The sequence below is a fragment of the Lissotriton helveticus genome, chromosome 8, assembly GCF_964261635.1.
Source record: "Lissotriton helveticus chromosome 8, aLisHel1.1, whole genome shotgun sequence".
Classification (NCBI taxonomy): Eukaryota; Metazoa; Chordata; class Amphibia; order Caudata; family Salamandridae; genus Lissotriton; species Lissotriton helveticus.
Window position 1 is genome coordinate 1,297,704,606 of NC_136069.1, and position 17,848 is coordinate 1,297,722,453.

At 44.6% G+C, this 17,848-nt stretch overlaps 1 protein-coding gene across 1 annotated transcript in view; it reads left to right on the forward strand.

The window, feature by feature from the left end:
* The window catches only part of SYTL5 (synaptotagmin like 5), a 684,371-nt gene that overhangs the window by 287,747 nt on the left and 378,776 nt on the right, over positions 1-17,848 (forward strand). The window contains exon 4 of the mRNA XM_078658261.1: positions 14,762-14,877. Coding sequence (XP_078514387.1) covers positions 14,762-14,877 — 116 coding nt within the window. The remainder of the gene's footprint in view (positions 1-14,761; positions 14,878-17,848) is intronic.

The window sequence follows — 17,848 nt, forward strand, 5'->3', positions numbered from 1 at the left end:
GAAGTCCTGGAGTGCCCGGCAAGTATTCCACCAAAGGTTTTAGACCCAAGGTTGGGAGGCCAGGTTCAGGATCCGCCTGACCTGGAGGGAAGGACATCTGTAAACAGTGTCCTGACTGGTTCATCTTCCAGGAGTACCACTCCAGTTGGGAGTTGCAGAACTCTGGAAGGGGGTGCAGAGGGAGGGAGTCCTCGCCTCTGACCCCGCTGCAACCTGAGGGGTTAAACCCTAGGTTGGGAGAGTGGTGTTCTAGGGGTGCCTCTCGCAGGAGGAGGAACCCTAGAAGGAGAGGTAGGGGGAGGAGAGCCTCACCCGTGACTTCTGGTCCGCCTGGGGGTGCAGACCCTGGGTTGCAGGATCAGTGGCAGTCTAGCACTGTCCTGAGGAGAGGAAGAGTGGAGAATGGCTACTATGTACCAGGGGTTACTACCCCCGCTCTGCGAATAGGCAAGGACCAGTGGCACCTGGGTGCCCCAGGGCCTGGTCCGGGAGCGGACAGCTTGGGAGTACCAGTGGGTAAGTTGTATAAAAACGTTTTTCCTTTATGCTCAGACTGAGAATAGATCTTTCACAATAAGACTTTAGGAAATAAGGTAACAATGTCTTTATAAATTAAAATTGTGGGATTGCTCCTTGTATATTTTAAGAGTATGTTTGGCATTACTAGGAATAATCCTGGCATAACAGGTGCAAGACATGATACCGAATATTACCACTTATAGTTGTTAGTCATTATTATAACTAGTTTTTTCTAGAATACTATGTTTCATACCTGATACTCTTCAGGTAGTCTTTCCCTAAACCTTTTCCTCCTGAGTTTTGCTGTTTCACCTGTAGTGGCCTTAGGACTTTGATTCTGAGATTGTCGACCCTGATATCACTAGCTGTCTGTGCGTCAAGGAGGCCAACTGTGTTTGTTTCTCACGCCAGACACAACTCTAGATTATGCGAGTGCCCCACATAAGGCTGCTTCTCGTGCCTAAGCTGTTTTATTGGTGACACTATTGCTGCTTCTGCAATTGTCATACAGCTCTTAAAAAGTGACAAAACAACTTTAGAATTCGCGCCATTACTTTGCACTTTTCAACTTGAACTTTGCCAGCCATCACTAAGAATATGTTTGAGGGCATTACATATCTACAATAAAGATTATTCTCACAGAGTACACTATGTAACTGGACATGAATTTAGCGCCATGAACGGAAGCAACAAAGTCTTGTTAGGAGCTTAGTGGCATCTTCGATCATGGAAGTTTTTAACGGGGCCTACCGGAATCTATGCCCTTTGATGCTGCTGTCTTCCCTACAGAGAAAATTAGCTAACGCCTTATGTTCATATAGGTGAAACACATGGATATCAAAGAAGGCCCTGCTGGGACCCATCCACCCAACAACACCATTATTTTGCAGTGTTACATAGCGTGAACCCGACCTGAAAGTATTAGAAGGTTTAACTTGAGCACCAGTTGCATTACAGATGGAAGTATTAATCCTTAAGCACAGGGAGATCACAGGATTTTCCCAGAGCCACAGAATGTTTGAGCCTCACGCCAGACTCTACTCTGGTCCAACCACTTCCAAGCCGGTCACCCCAGCCATTAAGTTATACCCTCTCCCCATTGCTAAACTAAAAAAAGTTATGAGGAACTTCAGGCCCTCTTTGTTCCTTTCTGCAAATATAGTGCAGGCCAAAGTGGGCGACAAGTTGTACAGACACAGGTCAATTGGTGGAAATGTAAATAAAATCAGCATATGGTAGCCTCCCCAGCAGATCAACCTACTTTGAGGCTGGCCTCCTTGAGCTAATTTCGCTTGAGACAAATTGTATAGTATGAGACCTAGATCAAACTCCCGCCTCAAGGGTCAAGAAAGCGATGGCAGTTGCTTCGAACCACCCAATGCATTTTGGCTACTCCATTCCCCTAGCCAAATTTAATGGGCTACACCATGTAGGCCAAAGTAAGACCAGGCTGTCCCTATAATTAAGGAGGATTCAGACCCCGAACTGAATCTAGCCACGGTGGGCCTACATACACGTGCACTGAAATTCGGCTCGACCTCCAACAATACATTTACAATTTGCGGTGTTTGTGTTGAATTAGCAGTCACAGAGCAGTGCGATGCACGTGTGCATGTTAGGAAGTATTCAAACAAGGGGGCTGTTCGGCAGCAACAGCTGTAATTGTTATAGGTGATAATTTTAACTCATAAAATCAGCGGTTTGGGTTGCAAATACGCTACCTAAGCCTCTCATCAATGCTGTGTCACTTAAGGCAGCAGATGGATTCCCCTGCCTCTCAGCTTCCCCCATGGCGAGGACAAAGGAAACACCAGCTCACTGTATCGTCGAAGTGATGAAGAGCAGTGGACCAACCCTGAAGGATAAGTATGTGCGACAGGAACATGCTCGCATCTGCCATTGATTTAAAGCACAGTTCCCTATCCAGTAGCATGTGCAACAGGATATCCTGGCTATCCAGGCCTAAAATGGATGGGGGACTGGTTAGATTTACACTGGAAAAGCCCCAGAGAAATAAACCACTTCCCTTGTAGGAAGACGGCTCGTGAATTCTTCCGATGGATGTGCCCACTTTGAAGCCTGTAGTGCACCTTTTCTTTGGCACAGAGTCCGACTAGAACAGTGAATACAGAATGCCATACCCAGCTAACAGTTCTATCCATCCACTAAGTGGTGCGAAATGATCATGATTGATCAGCATAACTGTTAAATTACAACATGTCCTTTTGCTTTCATCTGTGGGATTTTTCCTAAAGTCTGTAAGTAAAGGAACTGACCAGGCCCCAAAATTATTGACCCAACATATTCAGAAAAATAAGGCGAAACCACAGCATGTCACATACTCACCACCTGGTGTTGAGCCGACACCGGGACTTGAAATGGTGTCCTCAGTTCCACCATCGGCAACGTGGGCCTTTTACAACAGACCCTTTTCGTGCTCCAAGTTGGTGCCGCCAGCATAAGAACCCGTGCTGTGATCGTCCGATTGCTCGAGGGGGATCCGGACCTTGCTCTTCCACCCAGCTTCCCACAGCAAGTCTTCCACAAACATAGACCGGAAGAGAAAAAATCACCATTAATCTGATTGATAAGAACAGGGCAGAATCCTTTAAATAAATTCTACTCTAGGCCCCATAATCGCACGCTTTCCTCCAGTGCGAGAATGTTGCAGGATAATGAGAATAGCTAAACTCTGCTCCCTCGTGATAAACAACAAAATTACACTCTAGAATTCTATGAATTATCCAAGGACACATTCCTCAAACCTATCCGTGGCTACGCGTATGGTAGTCCCGTCCACCACGCTCCTCTATTTTTTGTGCTTACCTCGGCATCCTCCACCGCCGCACTTGCAAAGGTATGTAGGACAGCCAGGGAGCGACTGAGGCCTGAGGCAATTACCCGACTTGCTTGACTTCTACCCCTATGGACATCTTCAACTCGGGGATCCCTCCAGACCCAAGGCCACCACCCTTGAGTGCAACACCACCTGAACACCTGGCTGAACGATGGCAAAAATGTCCTGCTCTGTAAATATGTAATATATATTTGTCCAAGCCTAATCGCTGTTAAAATGTAATCCTAAGTGAATTTGCTATTTGTACATATATAGATATATATCTATATAACTCCAACCACTGGTATATGTAGTAGACTTTTGTACTTACTACTATTCCTATGTGATTGTAGAGTTTATATGTTTGTATCTTTTCCTTGACTGACTTTACGACTTGTACATTTGCAATTTTTCCCTCCTTTCACTCCACTTGTATATATAACTCTAACCACTAGTATATGTTGTAGACCTTTGTACTTACTACCACTCCTTTGTAATTTTAGAGTTTATCTGTTTGTATCTCTTCCCTGAGTGACTTTACAACTTGTACATTTGCAATTTTTCCCTCCTTTCACTCCACTTGTACATTTGCAATTAAAACATTTTGGGCCCGATGTAGGTAGCCAAATACCGGTCGGTAACGGCCAAAATTCGGTAATTTCGGCCATTACCGACCGGAATAAGAGTTTCGAGATGTATGTGGAAAAAAAGTGTCCGAACCGATTCGGTATTTCACGAACCGGAATATACCGAATTCTTATTTAAGCGAGTCGGTAAATAAGAAATGGGTATTTTCCGAATCGGAATCTACCGGATTCTTATTTACCGAATCGGTAAATCAGAAATGGTAAAAATGGCATATCGAGATGTAGGAAACCCAAAAAATACAGAAAACCATGAAAATCGGTATTTAAGAGTCGGTATTTACCACGGAATGAAAGCAGGTGGAAACCAGGTGCAGGATATAAAAGAAGGCCCAAAGTGCAACTACAATGGCGGCTTTCTACATAATGACAAGGCGGCTACGGATACAGGCAGCAGGAGAGAGGGTCTGGCTAAGGGAGGAGCAGGTGTATAGGCAGAGGATCACCCTGTTCCAACTGACTGAACCAGAGATCCTGCAAAGGTACCGGCTACGCCCCAGAACCATCCTGGACTTGATCAGGGACCTCCACCTATATCTGGAACTCCCAACCCCAAGAGCACACACCATCCCACCCCATGTGCAGGTGCTGTGCTGCCTACACCTTCTTGCTTCTGGGAGCTACCAGAATGTGATTGCTGCGGTAGGTGGGGTGTCCCAGAGCTGCCTGTCACGTTTCTTCAGGAAATTCCTTGGCGCCATGATGCAGAGGATGGGACACTACATTGAGTTCCCTGACACACCTGCTGAACTAGCAAAGACCAAAACCAATTTCTACCAACTTGCACACTTCCCGCACATCATAGGCTGTATCGATGGCATGCACATCCCACTATGCCCACCTGCAGCAACAGAACACATTTATAGAAACTAGAAGTCTACGCATTCAATCAATGTGCAGGTGATCTGCAACGCTGCCAACATCATCACCGACATTGTTGCCAAATTTCCAGGGAGTACCCACAACTCCTACATCTTCCAGAATAGTGGGATATACACGCGCCTTGTTGCTGGGAATTTTGGGGGTGGATACCTGCTAGGTAAATAACTGTGAGACACCCTGATAGTCAATACAGAAGGATCAATCATGGGTATGTGACTAATCATTATTTCTATTTCCACCCAGGTGACAGTTCATATGCCCTGCGTTCATTTGTCCTCACCCCCTACCTGAATCCATCCACCAGAAGGGAAAGGCGTTACAACGTGGCACACAGGACAACACGTTGCGTGGTGGAATGCACTTTTGGACTGCTTAAAAGCAGATTTCGCATCCTCCATAAGAGTGGAGGTGCACGGCAGTACCGCCAATGATCTGTTGCAAAATTATTACGACCTGCGCCATGCTGCACAATCTTGCCACCAAGGAGGGCACAGAGGTAGAAATCACATATCATGAGGACATAGATGATGGGACAGAACAAGCCGATCACAATGCAGCAGGAGCAGCGCCAGCAACAGATGGCAGACTGAGACGCGCAGAAATCACAACCAGATATTTCTACTAGAGTGAGGAGACACAGGCATGTTTAGTTCCTGAAGCACTCAGTTTAATATGCACTACTGCACTTCACATATACCAGACCACATGAATCAAACAACATCCGCATTTCACACTGGGTGGCCAAAGTTCACATCACTGTGACCTGTCCTGAGAGCAGGATTATTTGTTAATGCCTGCGCTTACGCAATATGGTGTGGGAGCTACGGGGCAGGGGGTCAACTTGCGCAGTGGTGCCAGGGTCTTCTGCATGGAGCCTCCTGCTTGTGGACTCCTCTGTGTCCCTGACACACGTGTTACCAGCAGTGGCTGTCTGCTGTGTCAGCAGTACCTCCATAGCAGAGGTCACTCTCCCCATCCCCCTGGACAAGTCACTGCAGCAGTGCACAATGTCAGTCTGCATGTTCACTGACCGGCGGCATAGCAGGGTGGTTTCAGTTGCCAACCGGCTGATGGCCTTATTCTGCTGCTAAAGTACGTGCCTATTCCTGCGCCTTTCTGTCTGGTCACTCTCCAGCATGTCACAGAGGGAACCCATGCGCACACCCATTTCCCTCACCCCCTCTGCCATGGACTCCATTCCTTTTGCCATAGACTCCATTCCTAGGGCCATGGAGCATATACCCCGATCAATTGTTGACATCCTGCTGTTCAGGATGCGCACCTGTCTGTGCACTGCCATGATCCCTTTGGCCTGCATGCGCTGGATCTTCACCATAGTGGTTTCCAAACCAGCAAAGACCCCCTGCATACCCTGCCCCTCGTATCGCTCACGTGCCCTATGACCACGGACACTTGCACGCACAGATCCTGATGACCCCTGTTGCCCTGAGTTGCCAGCCAGTGGTGGAGTGCTAGGTGTGTGAACCTCCACCTCTTCTTCATCAGAGCTTTCTAGGATCCTGAGTGGTGGAACACATGCACAGTGGACCCTGAGGTTGGTGTTGTGGCACCTGCAGGTGCTTCCGGAGTCTGTGTCCCAAACAGCAGGGGTGACAGTGGTTGTGCTGTGATGTCTTCCTCCAATGCTGTGGGTGCCTGCGCTGTGGAAGTGTCCTCAGGGACAGTGCTGGGTCCTGATGTGTCTGAAGGCTTCTCCCTCGCAGCCGTTGCTGGTGCACTTGCCTCCCCTCCCTGCGCTGCACTGCGCGATGACTCTCCTGTGGGAACACATGGACAATGATCACCTGTGTGTCTCCATTAAACACATTCCTATCACACAATTTCCTACGCCGCAACTGCTTGTGTATGGGGAGTGTGGCATGGCATGCTGAATTCTGTGTTGGCTGCTTTGATGTATGTTCCTATGACTACGACTACCATGATGCATTGGTGGTGAGTACTGACATGTGCTCTGGATTGTGATTCAGTCACCCACATTGGGGAAGGGGCCAGGGAATGGATGAGGATTCATGTCCATGTCCATGCATCTTACCTTTCTTTCTTGCAGCTCTGGCTGAGCTGTCAGCATCCCCTATCCCGTGTTTGCATTCCGGCTCCATGGTGGATTCCACCAGCTGCTCCAGTTCAGTGAGGCTTGGTGCACGGCTCTTCCCTCCACCTGTGGCTAAGGATTCTTTCCTCTGGGTTGCAATCTTCTTTTTGGTGGTGATCCTCAGATCGTACCACCTTTTTTTGATATCTTCAATTTCCCGATGTGTGACCCCTAGGGCATTTACTTTGCTCTGGATCGCCAGCCAGGTGTTTCTTTTGACAGACTCTGCTACTTGCAGGGACTGTCTCCCAAAAGCTGGCTGTAATGCTGCACTACCTCCTCCACCAGCACCTGGAGCTCAGTTGTGCTGAATTTTAGCTTCCTTTTTCTATCACCAGCATCCTTCTGGCCTTCCTGGGACTCCATGGTGATGCTCTGCTGGGCTCAGTGCAGCCTGCTCCTCTGTCTTCCCTCCAGCTCTCCAAACAGTTCTGTAGCTCTGCACCTGCATGGGTGTGGCCACCCCCAGGTACTGGGGTGTGGTACTTGCATCTGATTGGTTGATTTCTCAGTTGCTTTGTTGTGGGGTGTGGTGGGTGTCCCTGATTGGTTAACTGGCTCACATGTCTTCTATTTGAATTTTCGAGATTGGATTTTACCGATTCGGTAAATACCGGTTCGGTAATCTCCGAATCGGTAATTTCCGATTCGGTATCTCCCATTCATTCCTATGGGCCTGGAGGCCCATATGGTTGAATGGGTGATACCGATTCGGATATTACCGATTCGGATATTACCGATTCGGTATTTACCGTGTGTGGATTCCGATTGTTACCGATTCGGTATTTTTTACCGATTTTTTAGCTACATTCCGTTTTCCGATTCATAAATACCGATTCGGTATGAATCGGTATTTAAGAACCGCAAAAATGAACTTACCTATATCGGGCCCTTTGTTTTCTTTTTTCTGTTTGTATCTCTTATGTAACGCAAAGTCCTTATGTAATGCATCTGGCTCTTTTGTGAAGCGCTCGGACACCTTCGGGTAATGTTCACACTATATAAAATCGCATTAAATAAAATAAAAAATAAAATAAATGTTGGCGATGCGCGGTGGAGCGCACAAACGCCAAACCATGCTCCCACTCCATTGTCTTAGCTTTCTGCGGAACCTCGTAAATTATAAATTCCGGCCTGTTCATCGGGCAAGAAGTCTACCACAGGCTCGCACCTGTATTCACTTACTCCAGAAATTCTCCCCCTTGCCCGCTGGCCTGGTGCTGCATGAGTGTTCAAGCCCCCCATCATCCATATCCCGCAGGGTGAGTAAAAAGCAGCATCTGTTGCCAGCCGTGCCTAGGCCTGAGCACAAACCGAGCACCAGGAAATAAATCACCTGACCTGGGGAATCTGCTCTTTGTTTTCCTGGACCACCTAGAGCCCCTTAGTTCGTTGATAACATCTCGCAATGCCAACGTTGCGCACACCTGCAACATGGGTATCTGGGTTACTTACTACCCCCTTGACCCCATCGCAACAACACCATACTCGGGGCACCCGGGATACTTACTTCCCTAGTCTTCCGGTTTACCTTATCACAACATTAAAGGACACACATGCCGCCGCGCGCATGTGCCAAATCTCCTGAGGCACTGGGTATACTCACTCACCTAGTGTCCAGGCTTGAGTTAACAACACCAGTTAAAATTCACACCAAGCATAGAGGTAACATGTGGTCACGTGCACGCAATGACTTAACCCGAGGCATCTGGGCTACTCAGTACCTTAATGCCATGGATTACGAATTTTAACAACGTTGCCTTGCAAACAAAACTGCAGAAAAAACCCTGCGATCACCAGTACCATGTTTACTTGACATGGGCTATTCGCAACTATAGCCCACCAAAATATGACGACACTATGAGGCCCCCTCCCTAACCCCCGAAGCTGAGGACCAGCCTATCTCCCCAAGGTAGGTGCGTCTTGCACTGCCGCACACGTAGAAAACTGGCATGCTGAATCCCTGGTAACTTGCCGCTGGTCTGTCACCTTGGGAACTGTTGGAAAGGACAAAGAGGGTTTCCCCGTCTCTCCCGCCGCTTTTATTGTTGCCGGGGGGAGGGGGGGACCACTTGCGCGCTTGAATGACGTCGGCGGGGGCCGTCCCCACTATCCTTAATTCCGGGTCCCCCTCCCCTAAAGGAAAGAGAGAACAGACAGGCTCTCATCTGAGATGCAACTAAGGGCCCAACGCCCCTGGTGCGTGTGGCGGCGGTCATTTCTGGCAGAGCAGATGTACTAACACTAACCTCTCTCTAAGCCCCCCTCTCCCTCTCTCTTCCCACAGCCTTGTGAATCAGTTAGGTCTGAGAATGCTCAAAAGTTGCAAATAAAAAGGGACCAGTCAGAGCTCAAAATTGTAAGGGAAAATTATCCTGGAAGTTTCTTGAATTAGCCTTTTGCAGACAGAAAGGAACAACTCCAAATATATATATATTTCAGTAAATCGCATGCTAATTATCCACAAGCTAAAAATGAAATGTTCTCTAAATCATAAATGCAAAATACACAGCGTGGACTGGTGTTAATTTGTCTATAAAGGAATGCAGTAGCTTTATTTCGTCAAAACATATAACGTTTTTCTGCTAAATCATTTTAAATCCACCATATTTTTAATTACATATAAATGTTCCTAAAAAGATTAGCCGGTTGGGGTTGGTTGATGGTAATAAAATCGCACATTCAAAACAAAAGCAACATGGATCCAGCTTTAGAAAGGAGGTTGTCTTTCGGCAACTGTGTACCAGTGGAATGTAACCAATAAGCAGATGTAAACACAGAACGCCACACAAGACAAGGCAATTTTTTACCCCATGGTAATTGGGCTGTCCACTGACCTGGGCTCTCCATGATTAAATGTGCGTGCCTGTAACTTCACATGTAATCTCTCTCTCTCCCGAACTCCACTCTTGTCCTTCACTCCTCCCCTCGCCTTTCCCTCCTACAGCCCCTGCAGATCTCAGAGTTTGGGAATGCCAGACAAACCAGGCCATCGCTCACATCATTAAAGTGATCTGCACCGCTTTGCTAAACAAGGACACTCTATAACATTTATACTAGCATCTCTGCAGAAGAGTTCCTACACGTAGACTAGTTTTTTATTTCCAGTTCAGTGTTCGACAGTTCAGTGTTCGAATATGAAAGAATCACTGGCTACTTGCATACACTTAACATTTTGTCATCACAATTTTTTCTTTTTTTTAAATGCACACTTTGGAGACCTTTCAGGACAAAGCCTCTGCAAATTCTTTTACACCCAAGGATTTGCAAATGTAGAAATGCTGCATTAAATTCAACATGGGTCAAGGAGCAAAAAAGGGTAGGGGGTTACTAATTTTGATTAAGGGTCAGCAGAGAACATGGCATGCAGGTTGTAGCCTCAAACTGCTGTTAACAAGCATTTGCAATGCAATAGGTCTCACATTTTGCGAACCTTTAAGCTATTGGCATTGTAAATGACAATGTCCTTACCTATCTGTTTTGAATACCAGCAAGCGATGCTTAAACAAGCACTTTGTACTTATAGTCCTTGCTTACGAGAAGCTAGGCTGGCAGTAAAAGAGGTGCAGTTACTGCCAGCTTTGCTTCTTGTAAGCAAGGACTACAAGTATAAAGTGCTTGTCTGCACACTGCTTGCAGGGTTTCAAAAAACATAAATAAAATACATTGTCATTTACAATGCCAATAGCTCAAACTCTCGCAAATGTGAGACTTATTGCATTTCAAATGCTTGTAGCTTAGGCGACCCTGGAGCTCTGGTGTCAAGCATGACCATGGCTGGACTGGGAATGAAAACCGGCCCTGGCAAACTGCTTGGCCGCCCCCCCTGGGGAGGGAGGGGGTTGCGGCCGACCTGTCTGCTAGGGTTGGTTTCAGCCAATTTTGATATTTCCGCCCCTGGTAACAAAAACGGCCCCTGGGGGCCCTGACTGCCCACCGGGGAAATGCCTGGTGCCCGCTACGGCCAGTGCGGCCCTGAGCATGACCACTTTACGTGGTGCAAGTGTGGTGAAGAGCTCTCATAAATAAGCCCCTAGAGACTAGCCAGGATTATTATTATTATAATTGTATTTGTATAGCTCTTACTACCCCTGACGAGGCGACAAAGAGCTTTCCGTGAGTGGCACGCTACTCCGGGACCCATAGAGGATTAGTTTTGAATTATTATAGTGAAACATGCAAGTACATTTTAAGTGGTGGATATGTTAGTCAGTTATTTGGATTCGGAAGGATAGCAGAAGGATAGAAGAGGAAAAAAGGTTTGTATTTATATAGCACTTTTACCCCCTGGGGGGGTGTTAAAGCGCTTTTTGGGTGAGTAACACTCTACTTTAATTATTCTTCCATTCGTGGCTAAATTACAGCACAGGAGCACTGAAAGAGTGCAAACAACCAGATGCAAACGGCTGTTGTTCATGCCACTTGTGTTTTTTCTTGCTATTTATTTAGTGCGAAAAGCATCCATGCTTTAAAAAATTGATGCGAGAATGCGATTTTCACTCAAATATAGCCTTAAATGACAAATTATGTTTTGTTTAATTACAATAATTTTCCTGAAATTTTACGAAATTATGCAAAAGCAATTGATGCAAATTTCGCACACCCCTACATACTCCTATTATGAGCCAGCTACTGCCCTCTTTACGCACACGAGAAGCATGGGTTTTAAAGAAGTCCAGCTTCAATAATTCAAACTGGGTCTCTGTGATGTACCATCGCCTCTATGTGTTCAACATTTCTTGACCTTTGTGCCTAGTATGGGATGAGCATGGGTCTGAATTGAGTTAGGCACCTTTTATTGAAGGTGTGTATATATAAAGGTCTTCTTTCAGAGGTCAGCCTTATGGTGCCCTTGTGGAATGAGACTGGTGGCCTATAACTCTTTTTCAGTGAATTCTGGATTTATAGCCAACAGCTTGTGTCCAAAGCGGAACTACAAGTCCCACAATGTAATATGTTATTGCATAAAAAACAGTGCTAGCTGAGTGTATCACAAATGAGGACTTGTGTATAAGAACTTTATGAGCATCCCGGCTGTTAAAAGACCATTTTATTGTCGCCTTTGCAAAAAAGATCTTTTTAAAAAAAATCTAACTCAATATATGGACATTACTGCATTATAATGCGCGTGATAAAGTGCCATTGAAAGTGCCTCACACAGAGAATTCAAATTTCACACATATGCATCCTGAAAACAAGGAAATGTCACATATGAGACATCTGCAAACTTGGTAGCTGTTCTGTTCGAGACAGACTTAAATGAAAAGGTTTTCAAACATAATCTTTACAAATGGTTTACTAGTCTCCAGTTCTTCACAAAGGCAGTGGTACAAATGGTACGCGAGTCTAAGGATATGTCGCCTAAAGGATACTCAGGGCCAGATTTACCAATTTCTCATGCAGCGCAGTGCAGCGGCTGCAAATGCTGCGCAGCATGAGGAGAGCGGAGGAGAGTGCCAATTTTACTGAAATATTGCTCTCTCCTCCCCTCTCCCTAGCGCCGGCGCTGAAATTAGCTGCTGTGCGCCACGGAGACTCCTTTGTGCTATAGTGCATGGGTGTCTGCAAGAGTTAAGCGTAGGTTTTATACAGGAAGGGTACACTTCAGTACAAAATACTATGCCTAGACTAATTTAGAAAACAATCTTACTTTGCACGTGTGCTGTACATGGCAGCACACATCTGAAGTGAAAAAATAAAGGAGAAAAAAATAATTTCTCCTTCATAGCGCCTGGTTAAAGGGTGCACTATTTTCTGATGTTAAACGTTGTTTACTGTATTTAGTAAGTTGGGTTTAGCATCAGAAACCTTGGGTGGTTTTATGGGAACATCAATGCACCACCCATGGTTTGCCCCCTTGGCACTAAGTAATGCAAAGCATGGAAATGCGCTAATTCATGTTATTTTCACGTTATTTCCAGCGTTAAACAAGTTTAGCACTGGAAAGAAAATGAGACAAAAGGATTTTGCACTGATTTGTATCACTGTTGTGTCATAAACAGGGTATAAAATCTTAGTGCATTGCTGAGCTTGCTCAGACGTTCTGGAAGCTGTGGTCTGAAGTGACCAATGCCTGTTGTACACGTGGCAGAAGTTCAGAATTGCAACAAGCTTGTTTGCAGTACAGTTGTCAGACTCCGATAAACCAGTGTCTTAGTTGAAACCTGCACTTATTATTGCTGTTATTTGCTACTTGTGTTTACAAAACCATCCCCAGTGCTGCAATGTTTCCTTAATATTAACTTTACACCATGCGTGCGGCACATTTTCCCGTTGTGCGCTGAAGTTTTTAAAAACCCGCGGTTCATGACGAGCTGAGCTCGTCATGAGCGTACGAGAGGTGTACCTCATGACGATGAGCGTCGAAGGGGTTAATGCAACCCGAGTCGCGATACATATTGTGACTTTAGTCATAATGAGAGTGATAACAATGTCATAGTGCTTTACTAAGGATTAATGTGCATATGAAGTATTGTATATATGTTAGAATTGAGGGGTGAATGCAGTCTGTTGTGCTGCCTTTAATATTCTGTTTTCACAGTTGGCTTCAGTGTGGAGTTGGACTCTGCCAAAGGCTCTACCGTCAGTGCATGTTGCAGCTATCTCAGAAGAAGGCCCAGTAGTTTGGGTAATGTAACCCTACTGTCATGGGGTAGTGGAACTGACATCACATGCCCTTTGACCTCCACTTTCACTCACACGCACATGCTTACACATACACACAAATTTACACAGATACACTCTCTCGCACATAAACACACTCTCACCCGCAAGCATGCACACAACATATATTTGAAAGCATTTTTTACTTACCTCAGCTGCCAAGGAAGGGCATAATCAAGCTTATTGTACTTTGTTACATTATTAGTGAATAATATATTTTATTTTTTTACTAATAGTGTTATAAGAAATTGACAGAAGATAGTGGAGCCCCAGCTTGCCCTCTGTTCCTGGCACTGAATGTGCCACTTCTGAGACCAGGGGTCCCAAAGGCAGTGCTAGGGGCAGCAAAGGGCAAGTCAGTGGTCGCCTCTGCGACCCCTGGTGACCCCTAAATGACGTCCATGCCTACAGGGCATCTGAATAGCACAAAGTTCACAATTTAGTGCTGTCGGAGTGGTAAACTAGAGTAATTGGGCTTGTCTGTGAGAAAGTAGCCACTCCCTCTCCCTGGGTTTTACATGTGTATTCAAACTCGCAACGCATTTACATGACCTTCGTTATTCTGTAGGCCTTTGTGTTGAAATCGACCTGTTTGCTTGTATCCATTGAATGCAGTTACTGCTTATCATCGACTCCCAATGTACAGTCTCTGGGTCCAGCTCATGGGAAGATTTGGAAAACTGGAACTCTGCGGTTTCTGTCATCAACTTTTCTAGGTTACCAGTGTCTCCCTCAGACGCCATGTCACCATTTCCACGTGCTGTACCGGTCCCGGAGAAGCATGCTACTCACCGAAAAAGCACTTTGACGCCTCGTCAGGGGTAGTAAGCGCTATATAAATGCAATTACAATACAATACGATACAGCGAGAGACGTACTGGTTCTCTCCATCCCACCTTCTCGGTGATGGGAATTCAGCTTGTACAGAGTCGTGCTCTTCAGAACTGAAAGGATATGTATACGTTGCTAATAATGTAAATGAATGTGCTCAGCTGTGTATCCAGGATTCAAGTACAGAAATGGTACTATTGCTTAATGTAAACCAGCAGCAATGACTGTCATAGAATGACCTATTTTTGTTTTGTGCTTGTGTTTTCTTTCCAGACAGCTGAAGGTAGTGACAGGTGAATGGTTCTTTGAAGAGAGAGCCAAGCGCTACAAACAAGTCAACATTCTGGGCAGTGATGTTGTCAGACATTCCATCTTAAGAAAGGCCCCAGGTAATAAACGTTGTTGAAATATTTAGTAACACTTAAATATGAGATGTGTGAACCATTCACTTGCTTAGCATAAATGGCAGAGGAGACAATTTATTAACAAGTCACGCAACGCAGCAAGACAACTTTCTGCGTTGCGTGACAGGGAGAGGGCAAGAATGTGCCATTTTTAAATTAAGATATGGCGCATTCATGCTTTCTCACTGCACTGGCGCACACAGTGCAGCCTAAATCCAATTAAAGCGCCCTGTGCCATGGTGTAAGGGGCCTGCGTTACAGCCAGGATAGGTTTTGTGCTGAATGGGACACCTTCCTGCACAAAAACAAGCCTCTGAGGCTTTACCTCTTTCTAGATGTGCTGTAGAAAGAAGAAAAATGTGGAGAAATAAACATACTTTTCTTCATTACACCTCAACTGGGAAGGCTTAGCATTATGATGCACTCCCATGCTTACTAGTCTTAGTAAATTTGGGAATGCACCAAAATCCATGAGTAGATGCGTGGAAGCACCTACGCTCACCCCCTACGGAATGACTTTCCAGGGCAGAGTAACGCAAGGCTTTGTAAATCTGGGCCTGAATGTCTAAAATGTGTTTTATTTACTTATTGTTTACATTAGAATTGAAATTTTCTGAAAGATGACATATATAAACAAATTTATATTTTCATCTCATCACTCACATGGAAGCAAATTGTGAGCAATGATTCAGTAAACAGTAAATTACATTGGCACTGCAATCCTGTATGCACTAGTACGGATAATATTGGTCTGACTCATAAAGCTTTTACAAACATAGGTGTGCCGTTGTTAGATCTCAATCTTGACTCAAAATGTCAGGACTGCCAGAAATGTACTTTCAGAAAGTGAACCCGGGAATACTTAAATTCCACTAGAATGGCAAAAATATTTTTCTCAAATCTTTATACTGACATTTTCAGTAAGAAGGTACAATACAAAAGAGAGCACTGGTAAATACCCAGACATCATGTACATGGACTATTTAAAGCCTATCCCCCCCCCAAAAAAAACCATTCCCTCCTCAATGCAATCCTCAGCATTTCAGGTGTGGCTGTCTGCTCACTTAAAGCAACGTGTCGGGAACTCCACATGTATTACCTCTATATTCATTACTGTCTCCAAAATTTAACCCATTTCCAGGGGAACCACAGAATGGCAAAATTGACACCTTTACAAATTTGGGGCAGAATATAGCCATTTCTGAAGGAAACAGTCTTCAAAAGTAGGTAATGACACCCAAACGTGTAGGAAATTGAGTTATTAATTATGCAGCATGTGAGGCCGTGCAAGTAATAGGTCCACAGTTTCCCCTTACTCAGAACCAAGCACCCCATTGTAGCACCTAACTATCTCAGGGTAGTGAAGTAGAGCAGTTCAAGGCCTACTTAGGACAGGTGGGGTGGGCTAGTAATGACCTTTTGCTGGCAATAATAAGATTCAATAAATGATTGTCTATTCAGGACTTTCAGCTAGATTCATCAAAGACCCGTTTTGCGAGACTTTAATAGTGATTCATAAGGAATCGCTATTACAGACTCGCAAAATGGGATTCATGTAGGAATCGCAATATTTATTGCGATTCCTACAGCTTCCTTATTTGCGATTAGCTAATGGCTAATCGCAAATAAGGAATAACTCCCCATTCATTCGTATGGGCCTAAAGGCCCATAGGAATGAATGGGGAGTTATTCCTTATTTGCGATTAGCAATTAGCTAATCGCAAATAAGGATGCAAATTCAAGGGTGCCAGGGGTGTCCAAAGGACACCCTGTAGCACCCCTGAAATGCAAATTTACACAGGTGTTGCACACACACATGTCCAAAGGACATGTGTGTGTGTAACTTGCAATTGAGAAAAATGCACTAAAGTGCTTTTTTCTATTTTTTCGCTATTTACCACGAAGTCAGACTTCGTGGTAAATAGCGACCAAAAATTGCGAATTCGCAATTTAAAAATGGTTAATGAATTGCATTTAAGGAATCTCAAATAGAGATTCCTTAAATGCAATTCCTCGCAAATATGCGATTTCGCAAATAGTGATTTTTGCATTTGGGATGATGAATCCCAAATGCAAAAATTGTGCTCGCAAAGGGCCAGATTCGCAGAATCTTGCCCTTTGCAAGCCGAATTTTCTTTCATGAATCTGGCTGTTTATCTTTTGGAAAAATGAAAAGTACTTTAATAACACACACACTACTAAATACACATTAATTTCAAATATATACACAAGGCAGATGAAAAATAAGTCAGATGACATTCTGAAATCACATTTGATCCCTAAAGGGTCATGACCCCTAAAATCACAGTATCCCTCCATACCACATGGCAATATAGGGGGGTAAATCTTGCAAGAATGAAGGTAATGTCTTCCCTCAGTTCTTAAATAAGACCTGTAGATTGATTGAAAATAATCAAATGCCAGTGGTCCCTATTGATCAACAATTATTGTTGATGGTTAACTAGGCATTGAAATGATCATAACATGTATCTGCTTCTTTTATACATATTCAGGCAACACAAAATGCAGCAAAGAACCAGTCCCTAGAGAGAACTGCACTCTGTGTTTCCATTATACACTTTCAAGCCAATTAAAATGCAATAATAGGACCAGCCCCTAAAGAGCATTACACTCCCAGCTGTAAAGTAAAAGCTCAGGCCATCTGCATGCTTCATCAATCACTCAATCAAATTCTTTACTCAGCATGAATACTGATACCATAAAAGATAATAAAATATATCATAAATAAATATAACATTTAAAAACAATAAAGAATAAAACAGTCAAATAATTTCTAAAAATATGTGTTACAATACAGTGCTTTTCCTAAAATGTGTAGTCTTTGGAGTGCTTAAAAGTGATAAGAAATCCTGGAGGGGTCATGGATTCCATGATCCCGCAAACATAGGGTCAGATGTGTTAATGGTCAGATCTAGGGGGTCTGCTGCAACTCCTG